General features: G+C 45.1%; 1 protein-coding gene across 1 annotated transcript; it reads right to left on the minus strand.

Annotated features, from left to right (window-relative positions):
• Window positions 1-5,864: 5,864 nt before the first annotated feature.
• On the minus strand, window positions 5,865-15,175 carry LOC136010499 (cytochrome P450 2H2-like). The gene is made up of 9 exons (XM_065671798.1): window positions 14,944-15,175; window positions 14,516-14,678; window positions 13,800-13,949; window positions 9,289-9,449; window positions 8,727-8,903; window positions 8,197-8,338; window positions 7,724-7,911; window positions 7,122-7,263; window positions 5,865-6,688 (listed from the first exon to the last, which is right to left on the minus strand). Exons 1-9 carry the CDS (start codon window positions 15,121-15,123, stop codon window positions 6,507-6,509), a joined length of 1,485 nt encoding a protein of 494 aa, XP_065527870.1. The 5' UTR covers window positions 15,124-15,175; the 3' UTR covers window positions 5,865-6,506.
• Window positions 15,176-23,206: the final 8,031 nt, after the last annotated feature.

Consider the following 23,206-nt stretch of genomic DNA (forward strand, 5'->3'; position numbering starts at 1 on the left):
TGACAGCATGCCATGTGCAGTATATAAACTGGGGGGAGTTACCTGGAAGGAGCAGATCACTCCTTGGGTCCGTCTGGGTGTCGGTCTGCGCGTGGTGAGAGGTTGTATTCTCTTCCCTTTTTATTTCCCTTATCATTATTATTGGTGATAGCAGTAATGGTTTGTGTTTAAATTAGTTACTGGACTGTTCTTATCTAAACCCATGGGAATTACATTGTTTCGATTCTCCTCACCATCCCTTCGGGAGCAGGAGGAGGAAGAAGAGAAGGGTGTGAGTAAGCATCTGCGTGGGTCTGCGTTACCGGCTGGGCTTAAAACATGACACATGGTAACAGCAGTAATCATCCTTCTCCAAGACTTCCACAAACGTCTCGTTAAAGAAAGCTGTTATAATAAAGCTTTCAACAGCTGTCTGCTCCTTTTTCTTTGGTGCAGGGGCAAATGGGATGCACAGGTCATAGCAATCCAGTTCATGACAAATTCCTTCACCTACTCCAGATTCATTTGGGCAATGTATAAGCAGGTGTTAGGGTCTGCATGAAATTCTACACTTTGAATTAAACAAAAAGATCATAGAATCATAGAAATGGCCAGATCGGAAGGGATCTTCAAAGATCATCTAACCCAACCTTTGTGGGAAAGGGATCCTACCTGCTGCCTTCAATGGACATTCATCCAAGAGGCACTGACATAATGCCAATCTGAGCAGTGACAATGCCCGCCAAAGCAGCCCTTAACAAAGTTTGGGTTCTGCAAACACTCCAGTGTCAGAAGAAAATAGACAGGTACTTCAGGGTCAGTTGTACTCAGTGAAGTCATTCTTGCATTTAGTTCTTGTTAAAAATCAGACTTGGTGCATTTGTTGCAGTCACGTCTTTGATATTTGAGCAATCAATGTTTGTTCTAAAGTTAACCAGCTAACGATTTTAGAGAGAATGATCACTTTCAGAGCTATATTGTTCCCTACCTCCTCTGATTTACCCCACACACCTTGGACAATAGTGACTTCTTAGAGGGCTTGAGGGATGTCCCCAGTTCAGAGAACAATGCTCTGAGCATGCAGACTAGCTGTGGGTTGCTTCCTAGATAGACTGGCTCTGGGGACCCTTACCAATTTTCTTTTCTCCATGCTACTGACATGTTTCTGTCTCTCTGCCGATATTCACCCTTCCCAGGACTTTTGATTTTCTCACAGCCTTTTTCTATTCCCTCCCCACAGGCTGTTCTCTCCAAACTCTCCAGGCAGCTCTCTCAAACTGTGGACAAAACCATCACAAACTCTTCCCCTAGAGCAGCTGATTTGCCGCGCATTGTTGTACCACGGGTCATTAATCCAGTTTTTCTGTGCCAGGCAACACCACATAGCTTCTGGGTAGAGAAGAGGACTAATTACTGGAGCACCTGAAGACGCATTTAAAAGGCCAATATTTGTCTAGGATGTTCAACTACTCAGTAGAACAGAGCAATCACTTGCTGAGGAGAGTAGCTTGAGAGAGGACGCCTTCAACACCGAAGTGGGTGGGTGATCAGCTTCCAGGCGCCTCAGCTCAGAGAGACAAAATCTACTGAGGGAGCCTCAAGTCCTCTACAGGAGTTGCTCAGAAGCCGGCAGCTCAGCTGATCGGAGCAGCTGACTCACAGGGGGTGGAGCCAGGAGAAGATGCACCAGCCCTGAGTGGGTAAAAACCTGCCCCAGGGAGCGCTGCGATCAGAGGGGGCAAACAGGGCGGGTTGTGGTAGTTTGCACGGGCAGGCGAGCAACCGTCGTATGACCAGGGCCCGGTATGGGAGCTCTGCTCTGACTGCCCCAGCAATGGCCAGCGTAGGCACCCAGACAGTGCCGATGACAGGGGAGGCTGCAGCGCAGACCTCGGAGTGTAGAGAGCGTCCGCACTGGTCTTCTGAGGGAAAGGTGCACAATGGGCAGGGATGCACCTGGTCAGCAGGTGGCTGAGCTGCGGGATGCTGTCAGTAGGCTGCAAGATATCAGGGAAGCTGAGAGGAAGCAGAATGCTTGCCAGGACTGAACTGTGCAGGGGCCTCAAGATTCCTCTCTAGCTCATGGAGGAAAGAAGGAGGCTGTTAACACAGGAAGCTGGGAAATAGTACAGTGGGACAATTAAAAGCAAGGGGCTTCCTCAGAAACCTGTTCTCACCACCCAGAACCGCTTTGCTGTTCTGCAGGAGGCTAATGAGGAAATGCGCTTGCACCAGAAACAGCCGGCTGATGCACAGGTAAAGATCTCTACTGGCGCTGCCAAGAACAAGCATCGAGTCATAGTAGTAGGGGACTCTACTTTGAAAGGGACAGAAGCACTCGTCTGTTGGCCTGACCCTATCTCAAGAGAGGTGTGTTGCCTACCTGGGGCATGGATCAGGGATGTTACAGAGAGGCTGCCTGCTCTAGTAAGTCCCACTGACTATTACCTCCTTCTAGTGATCCATGTGGGTGCTAGGGATATAGATAGTAGTAGTCTGGAGAACGTAAAGAAAGAATACAGAGCCCTGGGAGAGGTGGTTAGGGGCTCTGGCGCACGGATTATCTTTTCATCAATTCTCCAGGACACAGAGGAGGAACTTAAAAAAGCTAGGAGGATTGGCCAGGTTAATAGATGGTTAAAAGGGTGGTGTCATAGTCAGGGGTTTGGGTGTCTTGAACACGGGACCCAAGTTTGTAGACCAGGTCTACTGGGGGCTGGTGGAGCTGCTCTGACAAAGAAGGGGAAGAGCAGTTTTCATAGGAGGCTTGCCAGACTGGTCAAGGAGGCTTTAAACTAGATGTGTTGGAGGAGGGGGCATCACTCCCATCCCAACACATCCAGTCAGTTGCCAACACCTATAATAAATGCTCGGAGCAATGTACATATATTCCAGCCACCCCAAGCAATGACCCGGCTCCATTTGGAGCTCGGCTCAGATGCCTCTATACAAATGCCCATAGCATGGGGAACAAACAAGAGGAATTAGAGATGTGTGCACGTCTACGGGGGAATGATATAATAGGCATCACAGAAACATAGTGGGATGGCTCCTATGACTGGAGTGTTGGAATGGAAGGTTACAGGCTCTTTAGAAAGGACAGGCTTGGCAGGCAGGAAGGGGGAGTTGCCCTTTATGTTAGGGATAGGCTGAAGAGTATGGAGCTCTGTCTGGGGACAGGTGAGCAGTCAACAGAGAGTTTGTGGGTCAGGGTTAAAGGGAAAACAGCCATGGGAGACATTATTGTGGGGATCTGTTACAGACCGCCTTATCAAGGAGAACCTGTGGATGAAGCACTCTACAGACAGACAGGAAAGGCCTCACGCTCACAGGCCATTGTTCTCACGGGTGACTTCAACCACCCTGACATCTGTTAGAATGAGGGTACTGCACGGCACAAGTAATCCTGGAGGTTACTCGATTGTGTGGAAGACCACTTCCTTCTGCAAGTAATAGAGGAGCCGACAAGGAGAGGTGCCATGCTTGACTTCGTGCTCTCCAACAGGGAAGGGCTTGTTGAGAATGTGACGCTCTAGGGCAACCTTGGATGCAGCGATCACGAGATGGTTGAAATTGAGATCCTCAGGACAGTGAGAAGAGTGTGCAGCAAGCTCACTGCTCTGGACTTCAAAAGAGCAGACTTTGGCCTCTTCGGGAACCTGCTTAGTAAGGTTCCATGGGATATAGCCCCGGAGTGCAGGGGGGCCCAAGACTCTTGGCTGATATTCAAGGATCACCTGCTACAAGCTCAGGAGTGTTGTGTCCCGACTAGAAGGAAGTGCAGCAGGAGGGCCAGGAGACCTCCTTGGATGGATAAGGAGCTGCTGAGGAAAATTCAAATGAAAAAAGTGGCTTATAAAAGGTGGAAGCAAGGACGGGCAGCCTGGGAAGAATACAGGCATGTTGTCTGGGAAGCAAGGTACCAGGTTAGGAAAGCTGAGGATCAGGTAGAATTAAACATGTCTAGGTATGTGAAAGATAACAGGAAGGGATTCTATAGGTACATTGCAAGTAGAAGACAGCCTTGAGACAACATGGTCCCTCTCCGGAAGCTATCGGTATAACTGGCTACCTTGGATATGTAGAAGGCTGAGATTCTTAATGACTTCTTTGCCTCAGTCTTCACTGGCAAAGGCTCTGACCACACCACCCAAGTTTTGGAAAGCAGACACAGTTACTGTGAGACTGAAGAACTTACAACCACTGTAGAAGAGGATCAGGTATGAGACAATCCTAAGAACCTGAATGTACACAAGTCCATGGAATCTTATGAAATCCATCCGTGGGTCCTGAAGCAGCTAGCGAAAGAAGTTGCTAAGCCACTGTCCATCATATTTGAAAAATCATGGCAGTCAGGTGAAGTTCCCGGCGACTGGAAAAAGGGAAATATAACCCCCATTTTCAAGAAGGGGAAAATGGATGACCCGGGGAATTACAGACCAGTCAGTCTCACCTCTGTGTCTGGCAAAACCTTGGTGCAGATTCTCCTGGAAGGCAAGCTAAGGGACATGAAAAACAACAAGGTGGTTGGTGACAGTCAGCATGGCTTCACTAAGGGGAAATCCTGCCTGACCAATTTGGTGGCCTTCTATGATGGGGCTACGGAATTGATGGACAAGGGTAGAGCAGATGACGTCATCTCAATGGACTTGTGCAAAGCGTTTGACACTGTCCCGCACAACACCCTTGTCTGTAAATGGGAGAGACATCAATTTGATAGGTGGACCACTCGGTGGATAAAGAACTGGCTGGATGGCCACACACAAAGAGTTGTGGTCAATGGCTCGATGTCCATCTGGAGACCAGTAACGAGTGGTGTCCCTCAGGGATCGGTGTTTGGAACCGGTCTTGTTCAATACCTTTTTAATGGACAGTGGGATTGAGTGCGCCCTCAGCAAGTTTGAGGATGACACCAAGCTGTGTGGTTCGGTTGATATGCTGGAGGGAAGGGATGCCATCCAGAGGGACCTTGCCACGCTTGTGAGGTGGGCTGATGCCAACCTTACGAAGTTCAACCACGACAAGTGCAAGGTCCTACACCTGAGTCCGAGCAATCCCAGGCACAGCTACAGATTGGGCAAAGAAGAGATTCAGAGCAGCCTTACAGAGAAGGTCTTGGGGGTGTTGTTCAATGAGAAAATGAACATGAGCCGGCTTCAGTGTATGCTCGCAGCCCAGAAAGCCAACCATATCCTGGGCTGCATCAAAAGGAGCGCGACCAGCAGGTCAAAGGAGGTGGTCCTGCCCCTCTACTCTGCTCTTGTAAGACCTCACCTGGAGTATTGTGTGCAGTTCTGGTGTCCTCAACATAAAAAGGACATGGAACTGTTGGAACAAGTGCAGAGGAGGGCCACAAGGATGATCAGGGGACTGGAGCACCTCCTGTATGAAGACAGGCTGAGAAAGTTGGGGCTGTTCAGCCTGGACAAGAGAAGGCGGCATGGAGACCTCATAGCAGCCTTCCAGTATCTGAAGGGGGCCTATAGGGATGCTGGTGAGGGACTCTTCGTCAGGGACTGTAGTGACAGGACAAGGGGTAGCGGTTAAAACTTAAACAGGGGAAGTTTAGATTGGATATAAGGAGGAAATTCTTTCCTGTTAGTGTGGTGAGGCACTGGAATCGGTTGCCCAGGGAGGTTGTGAGTGCTCCATCCCTGGTGGTGTTCAAGTCCAGGTTGGACGAAGCCTTGTGTGGGATGGTTTAGTGTGAGGTGTCCCTGCCCATGGCAGGGGGTTTGGAACTAGATGATCTTGAGGTCCATTCCCACCCTAACTATTCTATGATTCTATGATTCTAGGTATGTAGAAGACATTTGGGATTATAAGCTTTGTAGAAGCAGGTTTTTCACTAAATGGTGGTCTTCTGGGATCATAGAGAAACAACATTTCAGCATTCTACATCTTTATTTTGCAATAGAAATTGAAATTTCACAAAACTTCCTTATAATCACACAGGAGAGGACCCATCTACCCAGTCATTGTTAAACTCCATCCCCACCATAGGAGACAGTATGGACTGGGGCAAGAATACAGGAAATAATCATCTTCTAACAGAAGCATTCCCACTGGTTTATGCTTTGCAGTACAAACAGGACATGAACAAACTGAAAATACAGAAGAGAGAGATATCTGAAGCAGGGTCTGTGGAAACCGTAGAGTACAAGTGTCTGGTCCTGCTGTGCTGAGAGGATCAGGTAATAGGGACAGCAGCAGCAGTGCTCTCAGAACACTAGTCCACACACACTGACTTGACAGGTTGTCAGAAGCCTCACCTAGGAGAGGCAGGCACAGAGGAGAGCCTGTCTCCTCTTGCACAGGGAGCTGTCTCCTTTCCTTTGTAGCTGTCTACTCTATCTCTTGTTTAGAGCTAGCCGTGATGATTACAAAAGCACCATACAATTTTCTTGATTGCTCTCCTCAAAGTATCTAGCAATGATCTGAGTGTTTTAGTCTCAACAGGTTGAGAAATGAGTGTTATTCAACTGGAGCTTTCATGAGTGTGGCATGTGGCAGCAGTCTTCACTTGGTTAGCGTGGAACAAAAGAGACCTCATAAGGTCGGGGCATATTAAGCCCAACGGCAGTTAACGGGGCAATGTCACTGTCCTTGTGATCCACAACAGGTTTCAAAGTAAAGTTCTGCAGGATGGATGTCAGAAATATGAATAGCTCCATCCGGGCCAGACCTTCTCCTGCACAGATGCGTTTTCCTGCAAGTGGAAAATAATAAAAGGTGAGGGAGAGTGGGGTATTTTTAACCATTGTTCCACGAAAGTTCAGGCATCTCAGAATGGACATGCAGCATTTTAGGTAAACAAATTAAACTAGGGGCTAAGTGTCAAGAACATTGAAAGTGCTCAGTGGGCAAAGGAAGTTTGAAAGCTTTGGTTTCTCATTTTGTGCTTGGAGAGAGAGTTGCGTGGATGAGTCCCACTTCCTACATATGTTATTGCAGAGTGCATTGGAGGAGTTTCTGTGATTGCTAAAAAGAAAAGTCAGCTGAAACTCTGGTACAGGGATCAGAGCTGCCCAGAAACGATTCTAATGGATTGCCAGACATCACTGTACAGGCCATGGTGACAGAGCCACTATAGAAGTCTTAGGAGAGGATAGTCTAGGATATGAAATAGAAAGAGATCTTACCTGCAGAGAATGGCATGAAGAAGTCACTCTTCTTAAATGTACCATTTGCGTTGAGGAAATGTCCTGGGTCAAATTTTTCTGGATTGGGAAATTCTTTGCTGTCATGGAGGATGGGAGCCAGCATAGGAAGTATTGTAGTGTCCTGAATTAACAAGAAGAGGAGAAAAAATTTACACTGGAGACATTTTACAGCAAAGCAGCACTGAGAATTTCCCAGAGCTGAGTAGAATGGTAGTCAAAGTTTAACCAGTTTAAAATGAGCATTTAATAAATCAAAATGCATTCCAATAGTATGGCAAAGATAGGATTTTTTGTGGATGTTAATGGTGAGTCTGATTAGAGTGTTGAATATTTCTTCTAAATAAATTAGAATTTTCCTTATATCTACATGAAAATAAAATCAAATAGAAAGAGGATTAAATGTTCCTTTTATTTTTTTTCTGTTTTTCAGGTACAAGGCATTAGACTGAGCAATATCCAGAATCTCTAGGCAAACAAAATTATTTGAATTCTGGATCAAATTTCAGTGTCTTTGAAATTTAAAAAAATATACAGTGAATAGAACATGTCACTGTTTCCAAAGATTATGAACTCTCTCAGACCTTTGGAATAAAATAGTTTCTGAACTTGATGTCCTTGATGACAGCACGTGGGACATTAAGTGGAATTAAATCAATGAATCTCTGGATTTCATGGATCACAGCATCTGTGTAGGGCATCTGGCTCCGATCTGCCATGCAGGGGCTTCGGTCTCGGCCGATCACACGGTCAATCTCCTTCTGAGCTTTCTCTGTTGGGAAATAAGTAAGTGCTGAATGGCCAAGTCCCACACCTGTTTGCTTAAACCTCTCCCCATATTTACAGCAAAACTTGCTTTTAGCACGCCATTAATATAAGAATGTACTTAGTGGCAGTATCTCTTTTCTGTGAATAGAACTTAGACTAATACACATGTCTACACTGCAAATGAAGGGTTCCTTAGTCAGGGATCTGTTGCCACATGTGGTAGTGACAGGAATTGTCCAAACTGATCCCACGACCTGCCAAAGTTTTTATTTATTTCCTTTTCTATTACCTTGTATCTCTGGGTATGTCTGAAGAATCAGAAGTGCGTGTCTCAGGGTGGTGCTGGTGGTCCCTGTTCCTGCAAGGAACAAGTCGAGTGTGGTTCTTGTCAGGGACTCAACGGTGAATACTGAGTGATCATTCCCTTTCTCCTGGAGGAAGATTTGGCAGAATGTTTTCAGAATGATAAATCTAAGCATCTTGTTTAGAAAGGAAATTCCTGTTCCTGTTTGTCCTTTCACAAATACCCTTGCTTTTCAGAACAGCAACATTTATGGTATTTTCACTAAATAGTAAAATGAACCTTTTTAATATGGAAATAGTATGGAATTCCATCAAATTTAGATGGCTACAGTTGTTAATTCTGTGTTTAAAAGTCCTAGATAAGAAAGTGGAGAGGATAGAATGAAGTTGATGTGCCAAGAAAAGCAAGGTTCCCTTTGTAGTTGCAAAAGCCCAGTGCCCTGCCACAACTGGCAAGAAGGTGGGATTCAAGCAGTGGGTTTCTTATACCCTAAAAATGTCTAGGTGTTACATTACCTGGTCCATTTTGTTAAGAAAAGCATCGATGAAATCTCGAGTACAACTAGGATCCCAGGTTTCCTTGTGTTGTGTTATGATTTCTAAAATAAATTTATTAACTTCATCAACATTTTTCAACATTTTTTTATGAGGCCCAGGTAAAAAATCCATGAGAGTTGGGAAGAAATTGTATAGCTGTACAAACAAAATGATAGAAAAGCACATTCCGATTAATGTGGATACAACAAAATGTTCCCTAACTGTTAACTATGACAATCAGGCAATTCAACTGTTTTGGAAGAGCTATTTTTCAACTGGATTTTAATGCCTTTTACTTCATGGTTTCACTATAGTCAAGAATAGATTTCAGCTGAGCAACTTCTGCAATTATGTCCTTCTTTGGACATACAATGGCAGTTTGATAAGGTAAGAAGAAACAACAGGAATTGCTCTTTTGACTTTCAGAAAATTTATCCAAATTTAGGAAAATCCACTCCAGTTAAAAATAATAACATGAATAATTATCCATTAATTAAATATTATCATCATTAACAGATGTATTCAATATAACTGTACACACCTGTGTTTGTATAGCGCCCTGGTACTTAGCATTTTCATCTAGCAAATAAATTAAAGTTAAAAATTTCTTGTCCTCATAGTCAAACCGATCCCCAAAGACAATGGAGCAGATGATGTTGGAGACAGCATGGGTCAGGAATCCGCCGGGGTTGAAGGGTTTCTCTGCAACAACAACAAAAAAAAGATGTATCTTGCTTTCAATATTTCAGGTATTCTCCTGAACACTAGAGGGAGCTTTGCATCCTCTTGAGGCCCAGAGTTTTGCAGTCCTTTGAAAGGGTGATGAAGGGCTTACTCAAACTTTCTTCTCTACTTGGAGTGAACTGATTTCCGTGTATGAGGTATTTAACTATCTCTTTTGAGCTGTTCTCAGGAGAACATTGGTCTGGGGGGCTTTTTTTCTTTTCAGATGACACAAGTCTGTCTTGTGTCATCTGAACTTACAGGCTGGTTACTAGAAATGGCCTAAAGATTCCCACCATAAACCAAAGAAACCAGAAGGACTTTGCCTGAGCCATTTCTTTAGGTTACTGCACCCTGTTTATGAACTCTTTCAGTGTAGCCTCAATAGTATAACCTTCTCCTAGGGATCTGAATGCCTGTGATCAAAGTCTAGTTTAAAAAGCAAGATTAGACCCAGGAAAGAAAGGAAAGTTACAATTTCAGACAGTGTTAGGGTGCATTTCAAGGTCTCAAGAGGAGAAACAACAACATGAATAGGTATCAACTCCCCAAAAAAGACAAGGAGTCAGAAAAGGACATTTTGGCAGTATTGAGCTTCAACGTATCCCAGGGAGCAAAGGCAGTAACCCTTTTCTGCCTATTTAATGACTCCCTAGCCACTGAAGACTCAGCAGATGTCTCATCAGAGGTGGTGACTATATTAATGCTGAGCCTGGTAGGTAACTAGTCCTAGTGGTTTATTATTTGCATTGAGTGTAAATAATGGCCTTATACTTTTAAATTTTATATATCTTGCTTGCAATCCTTTTAGTACACAGTAAAAGACGCCAAAACAATGTGAGCCTGAGGTGGAGGCTTGCAGTAGTGCCTAGGATGTACAGCACTGCTGTGCTAGTAAAAGCATAAGAGCAATGCAAGTGAGAGTATTTTCCCTGATTTGTAGCAGGAATGTTTATCTGTGAAGCCAGACTGAATTTCCTAGTGGCTCATGGAAAACAGTGATGCTTCAGCATCCTTTTAGACCCATTTTTTTTGTCCCCCTCCCCACAGAAGAAGCACGCATTGAAGACTGGCTGTGGGAAGGAAACCTGTGGTCCAGGATGCTACTGTGCCACTGTCAGGAGAAGTACTAAGAAGAAACATTGTTTAATACGCTACCAGAAAGTGCATTTATAGGTTAAAGCCAAGGTGATTACTTTATGCCTTGCCCTCAAAAGTAGCTTATAGCACCTGTTCCCATTGCACGGTCCCACCAATACTGGGAGGTATTGTCCAATGTTCAGATGGACTTGACCCAGACCAAAATATCTGTAAATGAGTTCTCTGGTCACCCATTTCTTCAAGATTCACTTATTTAGAGCTGCAGGAGACTAGGCAAAGAAATGCTTGGTTACGTGGCAATCCCCAGCCTTGTCTCCATGGCTGAATTCCACCAAACTTTTGGTTCTGGGTCCAAACCCTTCCCTTTGCCACTTCTGGTCTAGTTCCTCAAGCTGAACAGGTTACAGGATGAAACCTATGATGTTCAAAAAAGCCAAGTGCAGGTCGTACACCTTGGTCACAGCAATCCCAGGCACAGCTTCAGGTTGGGCAGTGAAGAGATTCAGAGCAGACCTGTGGAGAAATACCTGGGGGTGTGCGTTCATGAGAAACTCAATATCAGCTGGCTTGAGTGTGCACTCACAACACAGAATGCCAACTGTATCCTGGGCTGCATCAAAAGAAATGTGACCAGCGGATCAAAGGATGTGATCCTGCCCCTCTACTTTGCTCTTGTGAGACCTCACCTGGAGTACTGTGCACATTTCTGGTGTCCAGTTCCTCCTTTCCACTGGTGAAACTCCAGGAGCCGAATTGGAGGGCAGCTTCCTCATGAACATGGTTGCGCAACCCTGTCCCTGTTTGGAAATGTGACGCTCCAAGGCAGCCTTGGATGCAGCGATCACGAGATGGTCGAATTCAAGATCCTCAGGACAGTGAGAAGAACACACAGCACGCTCACTGCCCTGGTCTTCAAGAGAGCAGACTTAGGCCTCTTCAGGAGCCAGCTTGGTAAGGTTCCATGGGATATAGCCCCGGAGTGCAGGGGGGCCCAAGACTCTTGGCTGATATTCAAGGATCACCTGCTACAAGCTCAGGAGTGTTGTGTCCCGACTACAAGGGGCAGCAGGAGGGCCAGGAGACCTCCTTGGATGGATAAGGGGCTGCTGAGGAAACTTAGAGTGAAAAAGAGGCTTATAAAAGGTGGAAGCAAGGGCAGGCAGCCTGGGAAAAATACAGGGCTTTGTCTAGGAAGCCAGGGACCAGGTTAGGAATGCTAAGGGCCAGTTTTTGTCTAGGGGTTTGAAAGATAACAGGAAGGGATTCTACAGGCACATTGCGAATAAAAGACAGATTTGGGACAATGTGGTCCGTCCAGAAGCTATCAGGAGAAGGGGCTGCCCTGGATTTGGAGAAGGTTGGGGTTCTGAATGACTTCTTTGCATCAGTCTTCACTGGCAAAGGCTCTGACTGCACCACACAAGACTTGGAAGGCAGACGCAGGGACTGTGAGAATGAAGACCTTGGGCCCATTGTAGGAGAGGATCTGGTTCGAGACCATCTTAAGAACGTGAACGTACACAAGTCCACAGGACCTGATGAAATCCATCAGCAGGTCCTGAAGGAGCTGGCAAATGAAGTTGCTAAGCCCGTGGCCATCATCTTTGAAAAACTGTGGCAGTCAGGTGAAGTTCCCAGCCACAGGAAAAAGGGAAATATAACCCCCATTGTCAAGAAGGGCAAAATGGAAGACCCAGGGAATTACAGACCAGTCAGTCTCACCTCTGTGCCTGGCAAAATCTTGGAGCACATTCTCCTGGAAGGCATGCTAAGGCACATGAAAAACAACAAGGTGCTTGGTGACAGCCAGCATGGCTTCACTAAGAGCAAATCATGCCAGACCAATTTGGTAGCCTTCTATGATGGGGCTACAGAGCTGACGGACAAGGATAGAGCAGTTGATGACATCTACCTGGACTTGTGCAAAGCATTCCACACTGTAACACACAACACCCTTGCCTCTAAATTGGAGAGACATCAATTTGATAGGTGGACCACTCGGTGGATAAAGAACTGGCTGGATGGCCGCATGCAAAGAGTTGGGATCAATGGCTCAATGTCCAGCTGGAGACCAGTAACAAGTGGTGTCCCTCAGGGATTGTTGTTGAGACCAGTCTTGTTCAACATCATTGTTGGTGACATGAACAGTGGGACTGAGTGCACCCTCAGCAAGGAATGCCATCCAGAGGGACCTTGACACGCTTGTGAGGTGGGCTGATGCCAACCTTATGAAGTTTAACCATGACAAGTGCAAGGTCCTACACCTGGGTGGGAGGCATCCCAGGCACAGCTACAGGTTGGGCAGAGAAGAGATTCAGAGCAGCCCTGCAGAGAAGGACTTGGGGGTTTTGGTAAATGAGAAACCTAACATGAGCCAGAGTAAGCAAGCACTTGCAGCCCAGAAAGCCAAGCGTATCCTGGGCTGCATTAAAAGGAGCGTGACCAGCAGGTCGAAGGAGGCAATCCTCCCCCTCTACTCTGCTCTTGTGAGACTTCACCTGGAGTATTGTGTGCAGTTCTGGTGTCCTAAACATAAAAAGGACACAGAGCTGTTGGAGAAAGTCCTGCGGATAATCAGGGGAGTAGCACACCTCCTGTATGAAGATAGGCTGAGAAAGTTGGGGCTGTTCAGCCTGGAGAAGAGAAGGCTGCATGGCGACCTCATAGCAGCCTTCCAGTACCTGAAGGGGGCCTATAGGGATGCTGGGGAGGGACTTTTCATTAGGGACTGTAGTGACAGGACAAGGGGTAATGGGTTAAAACTTAAACAGGGAAAGTTTAGATTAGAAATTAAGAATTTCTTTCCTGTGAGGGTGGTGAGGCACTGGAATGGGCTGTCCAGGGAAGTTGTGAATGCTCCATCCCTGGTGGTGTTCAAGGCCAGGTTGGACAAAGCCTTGGGTGACATGGTTTAGTGTGAAGTGTCCCTGCCCATGGCAGAGGTTTTGGAACTAGATGATCTTAAGGTCCTTTCCAACCCTCACTATTCTGTGATTCTATAATTCTGTGATTTCTAACACCAGTCTCCTATATTTATCCCTCCATACTCTCACAGTGTCTTTGATTGACCCACTCCCAGCAGTGGTAACATTGGCTATTGGAGCAGGGAGCAGAAACTGCAGCCATATGCCCACTCTTGGGTCACAGATTTGGTGAAGCAGCACTACACCATCCTCGTTTTACTGCAGATATGCAGGGTGTCCCAGGAAGCACAAAGCCCAGTCCTACCATGTGTGTTCCTGATCCTCTCCACCAGAAAATGAGCTTCCTCCTGGATTCGCTCCTCAATGCTCCTCTTCCCCATCCCAAAATCCCTCAGGGTGGTGAGTGCAAATCGTCGGAGCTGCTTCCAGGTCTCCCCATTGCTGGTCACAATACCTGATGAAGGGAAAATAGTCCTCCATGAGGAAACATATACATTAGGATATAAATAAGAAAGTAGCACTGACACTGAATATTTCTTGGCAACAGGCACTGAAAATCAGCACAAAACATTCTCAGAATTGCCCTAGTGAATAAATGAAAGGCCTAATCTTTTATGTGGCCCTGAATGGCACAGCCTATATTATCTCATCTTTGTTGCCTCTGGAATTCCCTTCTCTTGGTTACTTTAGCTGTATGTATATTGTCAATATTTTCAGAAATGGGAGAATGAACCTAAGTTCTTAGAGGCATATTTAATGAGCAAAATTTTAGCCAGAATTTGAAGCATGCTGAAAATAGAAAGGCACTCATTGAAACCAGCCTTGGACCTTAGAGAGTTCTCCAGGGGACCACTTTACTCAAGGGTCCAAGTAATGAATTGAGCTTTTAGTTTTTTAATGCTAAAATTAGTAAATGAAATCCACCATTCCCTCCTCCACTGCCCTCTCTGTTCTTCCTCTTCAATGTTGCTGAAGCGCTGAAAGAATTAGCTTTGTGTGCTAACACTCCTGGGGACACACCTGTGCCATTGAAGAGTCTTTTAAAGAGTGGCAGGTTTCCTCTTCCACTGAAGTCATCTGCCTGATCAATCAGAGCTTCTTTCACAACATCATAGCCATACAGCACCACAATCTTTCGTGGGCCCAAATGTATTGTGAAGACCGGACCATACTTCTCACTAAGCTGTAGGAAAGAACAACATAAAGAACAGCATAGTATGATTATTGCGAATATATAGCCTTAGACTTGCACTACGTAGACTTAGATATAATATCATTGAATACACAGGCTTCAGAAGCATGCATTTCTGGGAAACCTTTAGTTTTCGTTTGAGTCTCACATTTGGTCAATGCAAATTAAGCCTGTGAATTAAATTGAGACAGTCTAGACATGACTTTGTTTTATATGCAATGGAGACAACATAGGAAAGAAGGAGACAGTCCCTTACCTTCTTCATGCTCTCAGGCAAGTTCTTTGGGTTCAGCTGGAGTATGTTTCCAGCAAGGGGGAGTGCAAAGGGACCAGGAGGCTGCTTCCCATTTTGTGAGATGTTTCTCCATGTGGCAACAAAAAGAAGGCAAGAGATGCAGATCAGCAAGAAAATAGTGGTCATTCCCAGGAGCTCCATGGTTGACTGAGAATGAGAATTCAAGTGTCAGAAGGGCCTGATGTTGGACCTGTAAATCCACCCTTATTTATATGCTGTGAATTCAAAGCACGTGGATGAAATTAGCCAATAGTGCTTTCCTGTTACTTCTGAGATATGAGATTAGTTATTAATCAGCTCAAGATAAGAATGAACAAACAAGGGATGAACTCTTTGTTTACATTATGATTTTTCTACCCCTCTAGCTTTGGGTAATCATTCATGCGGGACTAAAGAAGTCATGTTCTTATGCTGTCCAACAAAATAAAAATTACCAGCTGCTGTGTATTTGCTTAAACTCTGTTTGCCCTCACACCCAGATTGACAGCTGCCGGCCCCTCTAGTATCTGAGCACAGTGGAGGGAGGTGTTGTGATTGTAAAAGAGCGTCACTCCAAGTTCTTCCTAGGCATTCCTCTTCCATTTCTAGAATGAAATTCTGCAATTGTAGCCAAGTCACACATGCAGATTTTGAGGAGATCATTCAGTTTGACCTAATCTGATATTTCAACCAGACAAACCATACTGTCTAACATTTGCTTGGTCACAGATTCTCCCCAAACCACAGATCCCTGAAGCAACCTGCAGTCTCCTTTGTGATGCTTCTGGAAACTACTTGAAGATTCATAGAAGGTATGAAGATCATTGAAATATAAAGGCACCCTAAACAGAGCTTAACAGAGTGCTTGTTTAATTAATATTATTTAATAGAATGCAAAATCTTAAATAAATACTATGTTTCCCACTTCTTCTCCAACAGGAATCTAACTCCCTATAAGCAGGGTGAGAACAGTGTATGTTTTCTGGTAGAGATGTAGAGCAGATTGTGTCACTTGAGAGCAAAGAGCTGATCCCAGGATTCAGTTGCCAAATGTTGTCTGTACATTATATCTGGTGTCTGTAGAGTGCCTGTGATCTATTGAAAACTCTGTACATGGACTTGCACAGCTCCCACCATTCTCCCACTCTCTTATGAGTCCCAACGACAAGGCATGGCATTAGGCTTTATGTTACCTTTTTCTCTGACTTTATGCAGAGAGATACTGATCTTCGCTTGGAGCACGCTCGAACATGTTAGTTATGGCAAGATGACTAGAGGAAGTCAGGGGAGCTTCTATATCATTGTACAGGGGGATCACCAGGCACTTCGGGCTTGATGCTTTAAAGGCCTGGGTGGATGATGTCTTCTTAAAACTGATAAACCTTTCCTAAACTGGACACAAAATTACTACATAGCATAACTTAATATACTTATTTTCTGACACTGCTTAAGTGTCAAGAGTATGAATTACTCTTTGCCCAGTAAGGTTAATGAACGTTATTAAAGCTCACTTCTGTGAGTCTTGTAATAGTCCTAAAGCAATGTTAATTCAGACCAAGTGAAGGCCCAGCAGGGAAACAAATAAAAAGGGAAGAGAACATGCAGTGTACAGAATGCAAGATGGTAACAACTGCATCTTAAGGAAGGGAATAGGAACATCACAGAAATTAAAAAAAACCCAAGTTAGTTTCATCACTGAATGAAATCACTGAATGAAATTGCCTTTAAACTCACTTCGATTGGGAATTACTGCCAAGCAATATTATTTCCATGTTTATCTCTGATTAACAAAGGACACACCTTTCCTGAAACTCGTGTTCAAATACAGTGGGTAATGCTGTCAAGAAGAAGGGCGTGGGTCCGAGATGCTCTGTAGGTAAATCTCCCTGGACAGCTCATCTGAAACAACTTGCTTTTGTTTTGGTTTCATTTCCCTGTGTTCCCCCACCCCTCCCCACCTCCAGCTGAGAAGCCAATATCCCCACCAGGGGTGTGAAGTCCCCATTCCTATGTTTTCTGGGTTCTTCTTGTTCCACAGAAGACTCCTTCCCCATCGCCCCATAGGCTGTGGTCAGACTGACCACTCTCCTGCTCTTCAGCTCAGTCACCTGGGTCTCTGTCCATCACCTGTTGGTAGTGGGTGAGCATTAAATGGGTGTCAGTGTCCTCTGGCCTATTTTTCTCTACACACTAGAGAGGGAGACCATCCAGACTTTAAGATGATTAAGTCAGATGAGACAGATCCCACCCAAATCCCCACATCAGTTGGTGGCATGATATTGCAAGGAAGTCTAAAGCTTATAAAAAACTATATATATATGTATGTATAAAATGGAATATATTCTAACATATCATATCCTATCGTATCAATCTATCTATCCATCTATATCTTTTTTCTCCCCCAGATAATGAAAGGCATCTTCTTTCCTTCACCATCTCATTGACTTAAGACTTGCATCCACATTGGTTCAATCAATTGTTGAGTGCTCACATGCGCACTTTAATGTGTACAAAAATAGGTAGATGACACTGATTCACTGCACATCTCTCCTGGTCCTGATGATGTTCTCTATCAGCAACAAATTCCGCACTTTCTGGTACAATGGGCACTGCTCTGAATACCGCACACAAGGTAACTGAAAACCAGGAGTGGGCAGATGAGTGAAATCGAGATGAGCTTTCTAGGCTGTGTCTGGAGGAATGATTATATCACTGAGAACAGTCAGTTTTATTGTCATTAAGGGAAAAAAAGAAGTTATTTGCATTTCCTTTACTGTTACAGAGAAGGAGCCTTGCATTCCTCTATTGGCAGCCCAGAAACTGCTGCGAAGCCTAATGCACCAGAAAAGCAAGGCATTGCTTGTAGCATCACTCCCACATCCGGACACAGCTTTTTAATTTTTTTATAGGAATTATTTCACTATGAAAGGCTGTTTGAGAATGAAAGTATCATTTAAGTATGAAAGAGCCATCCTGTTATAGTTCACATTCACAAGAAGTACCTGAAAGACTCTGCTTGCTTCTCATCAAGGTATAAAAGCAGGTGCTAGGGTCTCTGCTCTTGTTATGAAATGGCATCATTCTCTGGGTCCACCTGTGAGTTTGAGCTCAGATTGACAGGGTAGGATGCCACTGCATGAACTGATCTTTCAAAATCCAGGCCTTCCTCTGAATGTCTTCTGGAGGCTGTTGAGTTACTGGGCCTGCCAAGAGGCTTCTTTGGGTCAGCTGCTGGGGTCCCTTTATGTGCTTATACGTAGTACTTAACCTGGGACCTGCACTTGCTGTTTAATTCACCTGTTTCTTTTCTCCTCCAGATTGAGTCTGTGTGAAAAAAGACACCTTATCCTCAAATAGCTCCAGCACAATCCAAAACATAGACACATACCAGCTGCTACGAAGAAAATTTACTCTACCTGAGGCAAAACCAGCACAGCAGGTTAGCAGAGTAACACATGGAAATCATCTTGCCTGTTCTGCTGAGAATAACAACCTCTCAGCTACTAAACTCATGGTACTTTCAAAGAGGACTTTCCTTTGGGCCTCATAAAAAATCACAGTATCAACCTCTGCCTTACTTCTGGCAGCAATTTGACAAAGGATCTGCTGTGATCAGCAGGAATTAAGGTTCAGTGCTAAGTTCAGCATTCAAGATTTTATGTAACAACACCCATATTTGTAACACGCTACACAGCTAGTACAAGAGATAAGATGCAAACCACATCATTAGTTTTCAGATCACAGAAATGACACTTGACCAGTTAGCTCAAAAAGCTTGGTTAAACATTAATGTATGAACTTACAGGACTCAAAACATAATGCAGTTGAAAAACGATGAAATCACTGAAGTAGTTTAGTCATTTGCAAGATGTGGTTAGTTGCTTGTTTAGTATCCAAAATGTCAAGGAAGTTAACCTGAGAGGAGCATTACTTTTATAATGTATTATATTATTACAATTACTTATAACAGTTACTTATGCTAATGATGAAACATGCTTTAGATGACCCTGCTTGAGCAGGGAATTTGAACTAGATCATTTCTCCTGCCAACCACAGGCTGCTTGGCCTGTCCTTCCCTCCTGGATGGCCCTCTTATACCAAAGGAGGCCATCCCTCACGTCAAGGTCTGGCATGGCATGTGTCCCTACCCCTCAATGCCTAGTGGGTTGCAGCCAACAGCAGAGCTAAAGGCTCTTCTTGTTGGCAAACGCTGAGGCCAACCCAGTCTTTCTTTTGACTATGGTAGAAGTCATTTGGCCAACCTCAATCCTTGCACCTTGTTGTCAATGCAGAGTTTCACCTGCTTCATCCAGTAACAAGTCAGTACTATGGCAAAGCACAAACAGGTTTTCATTAGCTGTATAACTACTACAGGGTGCAGCAGTGCGTTGCAGATGCTGGTGGCAGTGGGGGACCAGCCAAAGAAAATTTCCCACCAGTGGGGTTCTCCCGTCCTCTTAATTTGTTCCATTACCTGCTTTATAATATTACCATCATATTAGAATCTTTCTAGCTTCTGCCTTAGAATTTTCTAGCAGCTGCTGTAAATTTCCATGCTCTAACATCTCTTTTACAAGTGACAAATCCGTATGATACAAGGTGTAGTTTCTTATTAGCAACTGGCTAGTAAATACAGGTGGTTTATACACAAAATCACAGCCTCTAGTAGTAGCTACGTTGCAAGCACACATATTCAAGTCGTTACTTTTCAGTTGCCCCCCAGGTGATGTTTTGCAAATCATTCCTCTTTCTCTTTCTGTGTCTCATTCCACTCCGGCTCTTCAAGGTCAGCTCCTGCAGCTGAGGCATCGGGTTCTTCAACTTGCCTGTCCAGCTCATGGTATGTCTTGACAAACTTGCAGGTGTAGATAGGAGGACACAAACATGCCCCCTCCCCCAGGTTGTCAGTTCCACTGGCCCTTCCCATTTCTGCGAGCCCAAAGAATCACAATACCACATTCACCTTTAAGCCGCAAGGATTTGCACCTGTCCTGGGTTCAGCAGTAGCAGTCATTTTTCTCTTTCTTAGTAGCTGATGCAGTGCTGTGTTTTTGACTTTCAGTATGGGAACAGCGCTGATAACACTGATGTTTTTAGTTGTTGCTCAGTAATGTTTGCTCTGACCAAGGACTTTCTGAGCCTCATGCTCTGCCAGGGAGGAGGGGAAGTCAGGAGTCATTCCTTGGGTCGGGCTAGGTATCCATCTGCAGGTGGTGAGCGGTTGTATTCTCTTTCCCTGTTATTTCCCTTATCATTATTATTATTGGTGGTAGCAGTAGTGGTTTGTGTTATGCCTTAATTACTGGACTGTTCTTGTCTCAACCCGTGGGAGTTACATTCTTTCAATTCTCCTCCCCATCCCTCCGGGAGCAGGGAGAGCACTAAGAGAGGAGTAAGCGAGCAGCTGCGTGATTCTCAGTTACCAGCTGGCTTAAACCACAACAGTTCTTTCTGGCACCCAAAAGTGGGGCACATAGGGTTGAGATAATGACAGATCTGACCAGAGTTTGTCTAATTGTATTTGTGTTTACGCATTCATTGTTTCGGATTAATAGTCACTCGTCACAATGCTGATTTATTGGGTCTCCAACTTTTTGCTCTTGATCTCAGAGTTTCAGCATGTTGTAACTTACTTTCAGCTGGCATTTGCTGTTTTAGTCTTTATTGGCTGGGGGGCTTGGGCTAAGCTCCTTGTTTTGCTGTACTTTATGGTAATGACTTGCAATACAATAGACTCATTGATTATGAAGCTGATGTCATATGCGTTCCCAGTGTGGTCATCACCTCTATGTTTTCAGAGGTATATAACGGAAGTGTTTAGCAACTACACATCTTTTTCTCCCTTCTTGGGTGGTCAACCTATGAAGGAGACATTCACTTACGCTTACAGCTGCCCCACCAGACTGTTTACAGCATCATTTGAGAGTTCTGAAGGTTTTGAATGGCCTCTGGGCACCCTTGAGACTTGCCTGCTAATTGTGATGTGGATCACCATGTTGGCACCCATACAGAGTGTGTTTTACCCACAACCATTTTTTCTGATCTTGAAAGTTAAGCAGAGTCATGTTTGGGTCTTGTCTAGGGTTACACTGTGATATAGGAGGACCAAGAGGTTTTCCCCGAGGCTGGACAGTCATGAGTGGCAGGGTGTGTGGGATAGTATGGGCAAGTGTCTAGGCCAGTGGGCCCCTCCAGTGCTTTGGAACTTCACCACTGAACAAGTGCAAAATCAAAAAAAAACTAGTAAAATACTAAAATGAGGTGTGTTGTCATCCCGCCATATCAGAGAGGGACAAATCATGGCAATGTGCTGGGCTTGGCCTATGCACACAGAGCCCTGTTCAACACTATCCAGCACATTCAAACCGAAAAAAGATGTGTCTAGTTCTGATGGAAAAGCAACAGTCTACAAAGCTTCTCCAACTTCAAATACAGCAGCTACTCCAACTTCAAATACAGCAGCTACTCAGACTCTAACTACAACAGACAATGTATCTACTCCAACGCCAAGCGCAGAAACCACACCAACCCCAGCAACAAGTACAGCTGCTCAAACCCTGACAGAAACAGCACAGCTGCTGGTGCTACTCAACCCCCAAGCACAGTGGCTGCACCAACCCCCACAACAGATACTGCAGCCACTCCCATCACAGTGATAGTCACTGCAGCTAAATCAAAGGACCAATTCGTGCCAATATTCATTGCCCCTGTATGCAAGGGGAAAGCAAACAAGAGGCACAAAAAGTAGCCCATAGAGTGAAGATGAAGAACCAATGCACTTCTTACATGGGACAGCATCTGAACAAGAGTTATTATTATGTAGATTGGAGGAAGAGGAAGAGGTGACTTCTCGACCCTGGACCTCAACCGTGCTATTGAATATGCGAAAAGATTTTACCCGTCAGCCAGGGGAGCACATAATCACCTGGTTGCTCTGATCATCGGACAATGGGGCCAACAGTCGCGAACTAGAAGGTGGGGAAGCCAAGCAGCTGGGATCACTTGCTAGGGAAGGGGGAATTGACACTGGAATTGTAAAAGGAAAAAGTTCCCTCAGCCTTTGGAGGCGGCTCTTGGCAGCTGTGAAAGACAGGTTTCCATACAAGTATGGAATTAAGGGACAGACTGGCACGGGTGATACAGTTGTGGGGGTCTATTACAGACCTCCTGATCAGGACGAAGGAGTTGATGAGGCTTTCTACAGGCAAGTGGAAGTAGCCTCGCGACTACATGCCTTAGTCGTCGTGGGGGACTTTAACTACCCCGATATTTGCTGGAAGACTCACACAGCCAGTCATTCACAGTCTAGGAGGTTCCTCGAGTGCATTGATGATAATTTCTTAATGCAAATGGTGGACGTACCAACTAGGGGAGCAGCGCTGCTAGATTTAGTACTCGCCAACAAGGAGGGTTTGGTCGAAGTGGTGACGGTCAATGGCAGCCTTGGCTGCAGTGACCATGAGATGGTGGAGTTTAGGATCCTGTGTGGGAGGAATAGAATACCTAGCAAAGCCACAGTTCTGGATTTCCGAAGGGCCAACTTTGGCCTCTTCAGTCAACTGCTAAGGGAAGTCTCATGGGAAAGTGTACTAGGCGGTAAAGGGGCTCAAGATAGTTGGTTAGCATTCAAGGACCGCTTCTTCCAAGCTCAGGATCGGAGCATCCCAATGAGTAGGAAATCAAGTAAGGGATCTAGGAGACCGGCGTGGTTAAACAAGGAGCTGCTGGGCAAACTCAAGTGGAAAAAGAGAATCTATGGATTATGTAAGGAGGGGCTGGCCACTTGGGAGGAATATAGGACAGTTGTTAGAGGATGTAGGGAGGCAATTAGGACAGCTAAGGCCTCCTTGGAACTCAATTTTGCTAGTCGGTTTAAAGACAATAGAAAGGGCTTCTTCAAATACATAGCAAATAAAACTAACACAAGAGGCAATATAGGCCCACTGCTGAATGAAGTGGGTGCCCTGGAGACAGAGGATATAAAGAAGGCAGAGGTGCTGAATGCCTTCTTTGCCTCTGTCTTTACTCCTGCAGACTCTCCCCGAGGGCCCTGGATTTCTATAGCCCCAGAAGGAGTCAGGACAAAGGAGTTTGCTTTGGTAGATGAGGATTGGGTTAGGGATCAGCTATGCAATCTGGACATCTGTAAATCGATGGGTCCGGATGGAATGCACCCACGGGTGCTGAGGGAGCTGGCGGAGGTCATTGCTAGGCCACATTCCATCATCTTTGGTAAGTCGTGGGA

Source organism: Lathamus discolor, chromosome 3, assembly GCF_037157495.1.
Source record: "Lathamus discolor isolate bLatDis1 chromosome 3, bLatDis1.hap1, whole genome shotgun sequence".
Lineage (NCBI taxonomy): Eukaryota > Metazoa > Chordata > Aves > Psittaciformes > Psittacidae > Lathamus > Lathamus discolor.

Bases quoted from the DNA above. Each gene is read 5' to 3' on its own strand.
- LOC136010499 (XM_065671798.1), bottom strand. From the start codon at position 15,123: ATGGAGCTCCTGGGAATGACCACTATTTTCTTGCTGATCTGCATCTCT. The intron at 9,450-13,799 runs GTAGGACTGGGC...TTGTTGTTGCAG, and splicing joins GAGGATCAGGAACACACATG to AGAAACCCTTCAACCCCGGC. The intron at 6,689-7,121 runs GTAAGATCTCTT...TTCCACTTGCAG, and splicing joins CTTCATGCCATTCTCTGCAG to GAAAACGCATCTGTGCAGGA.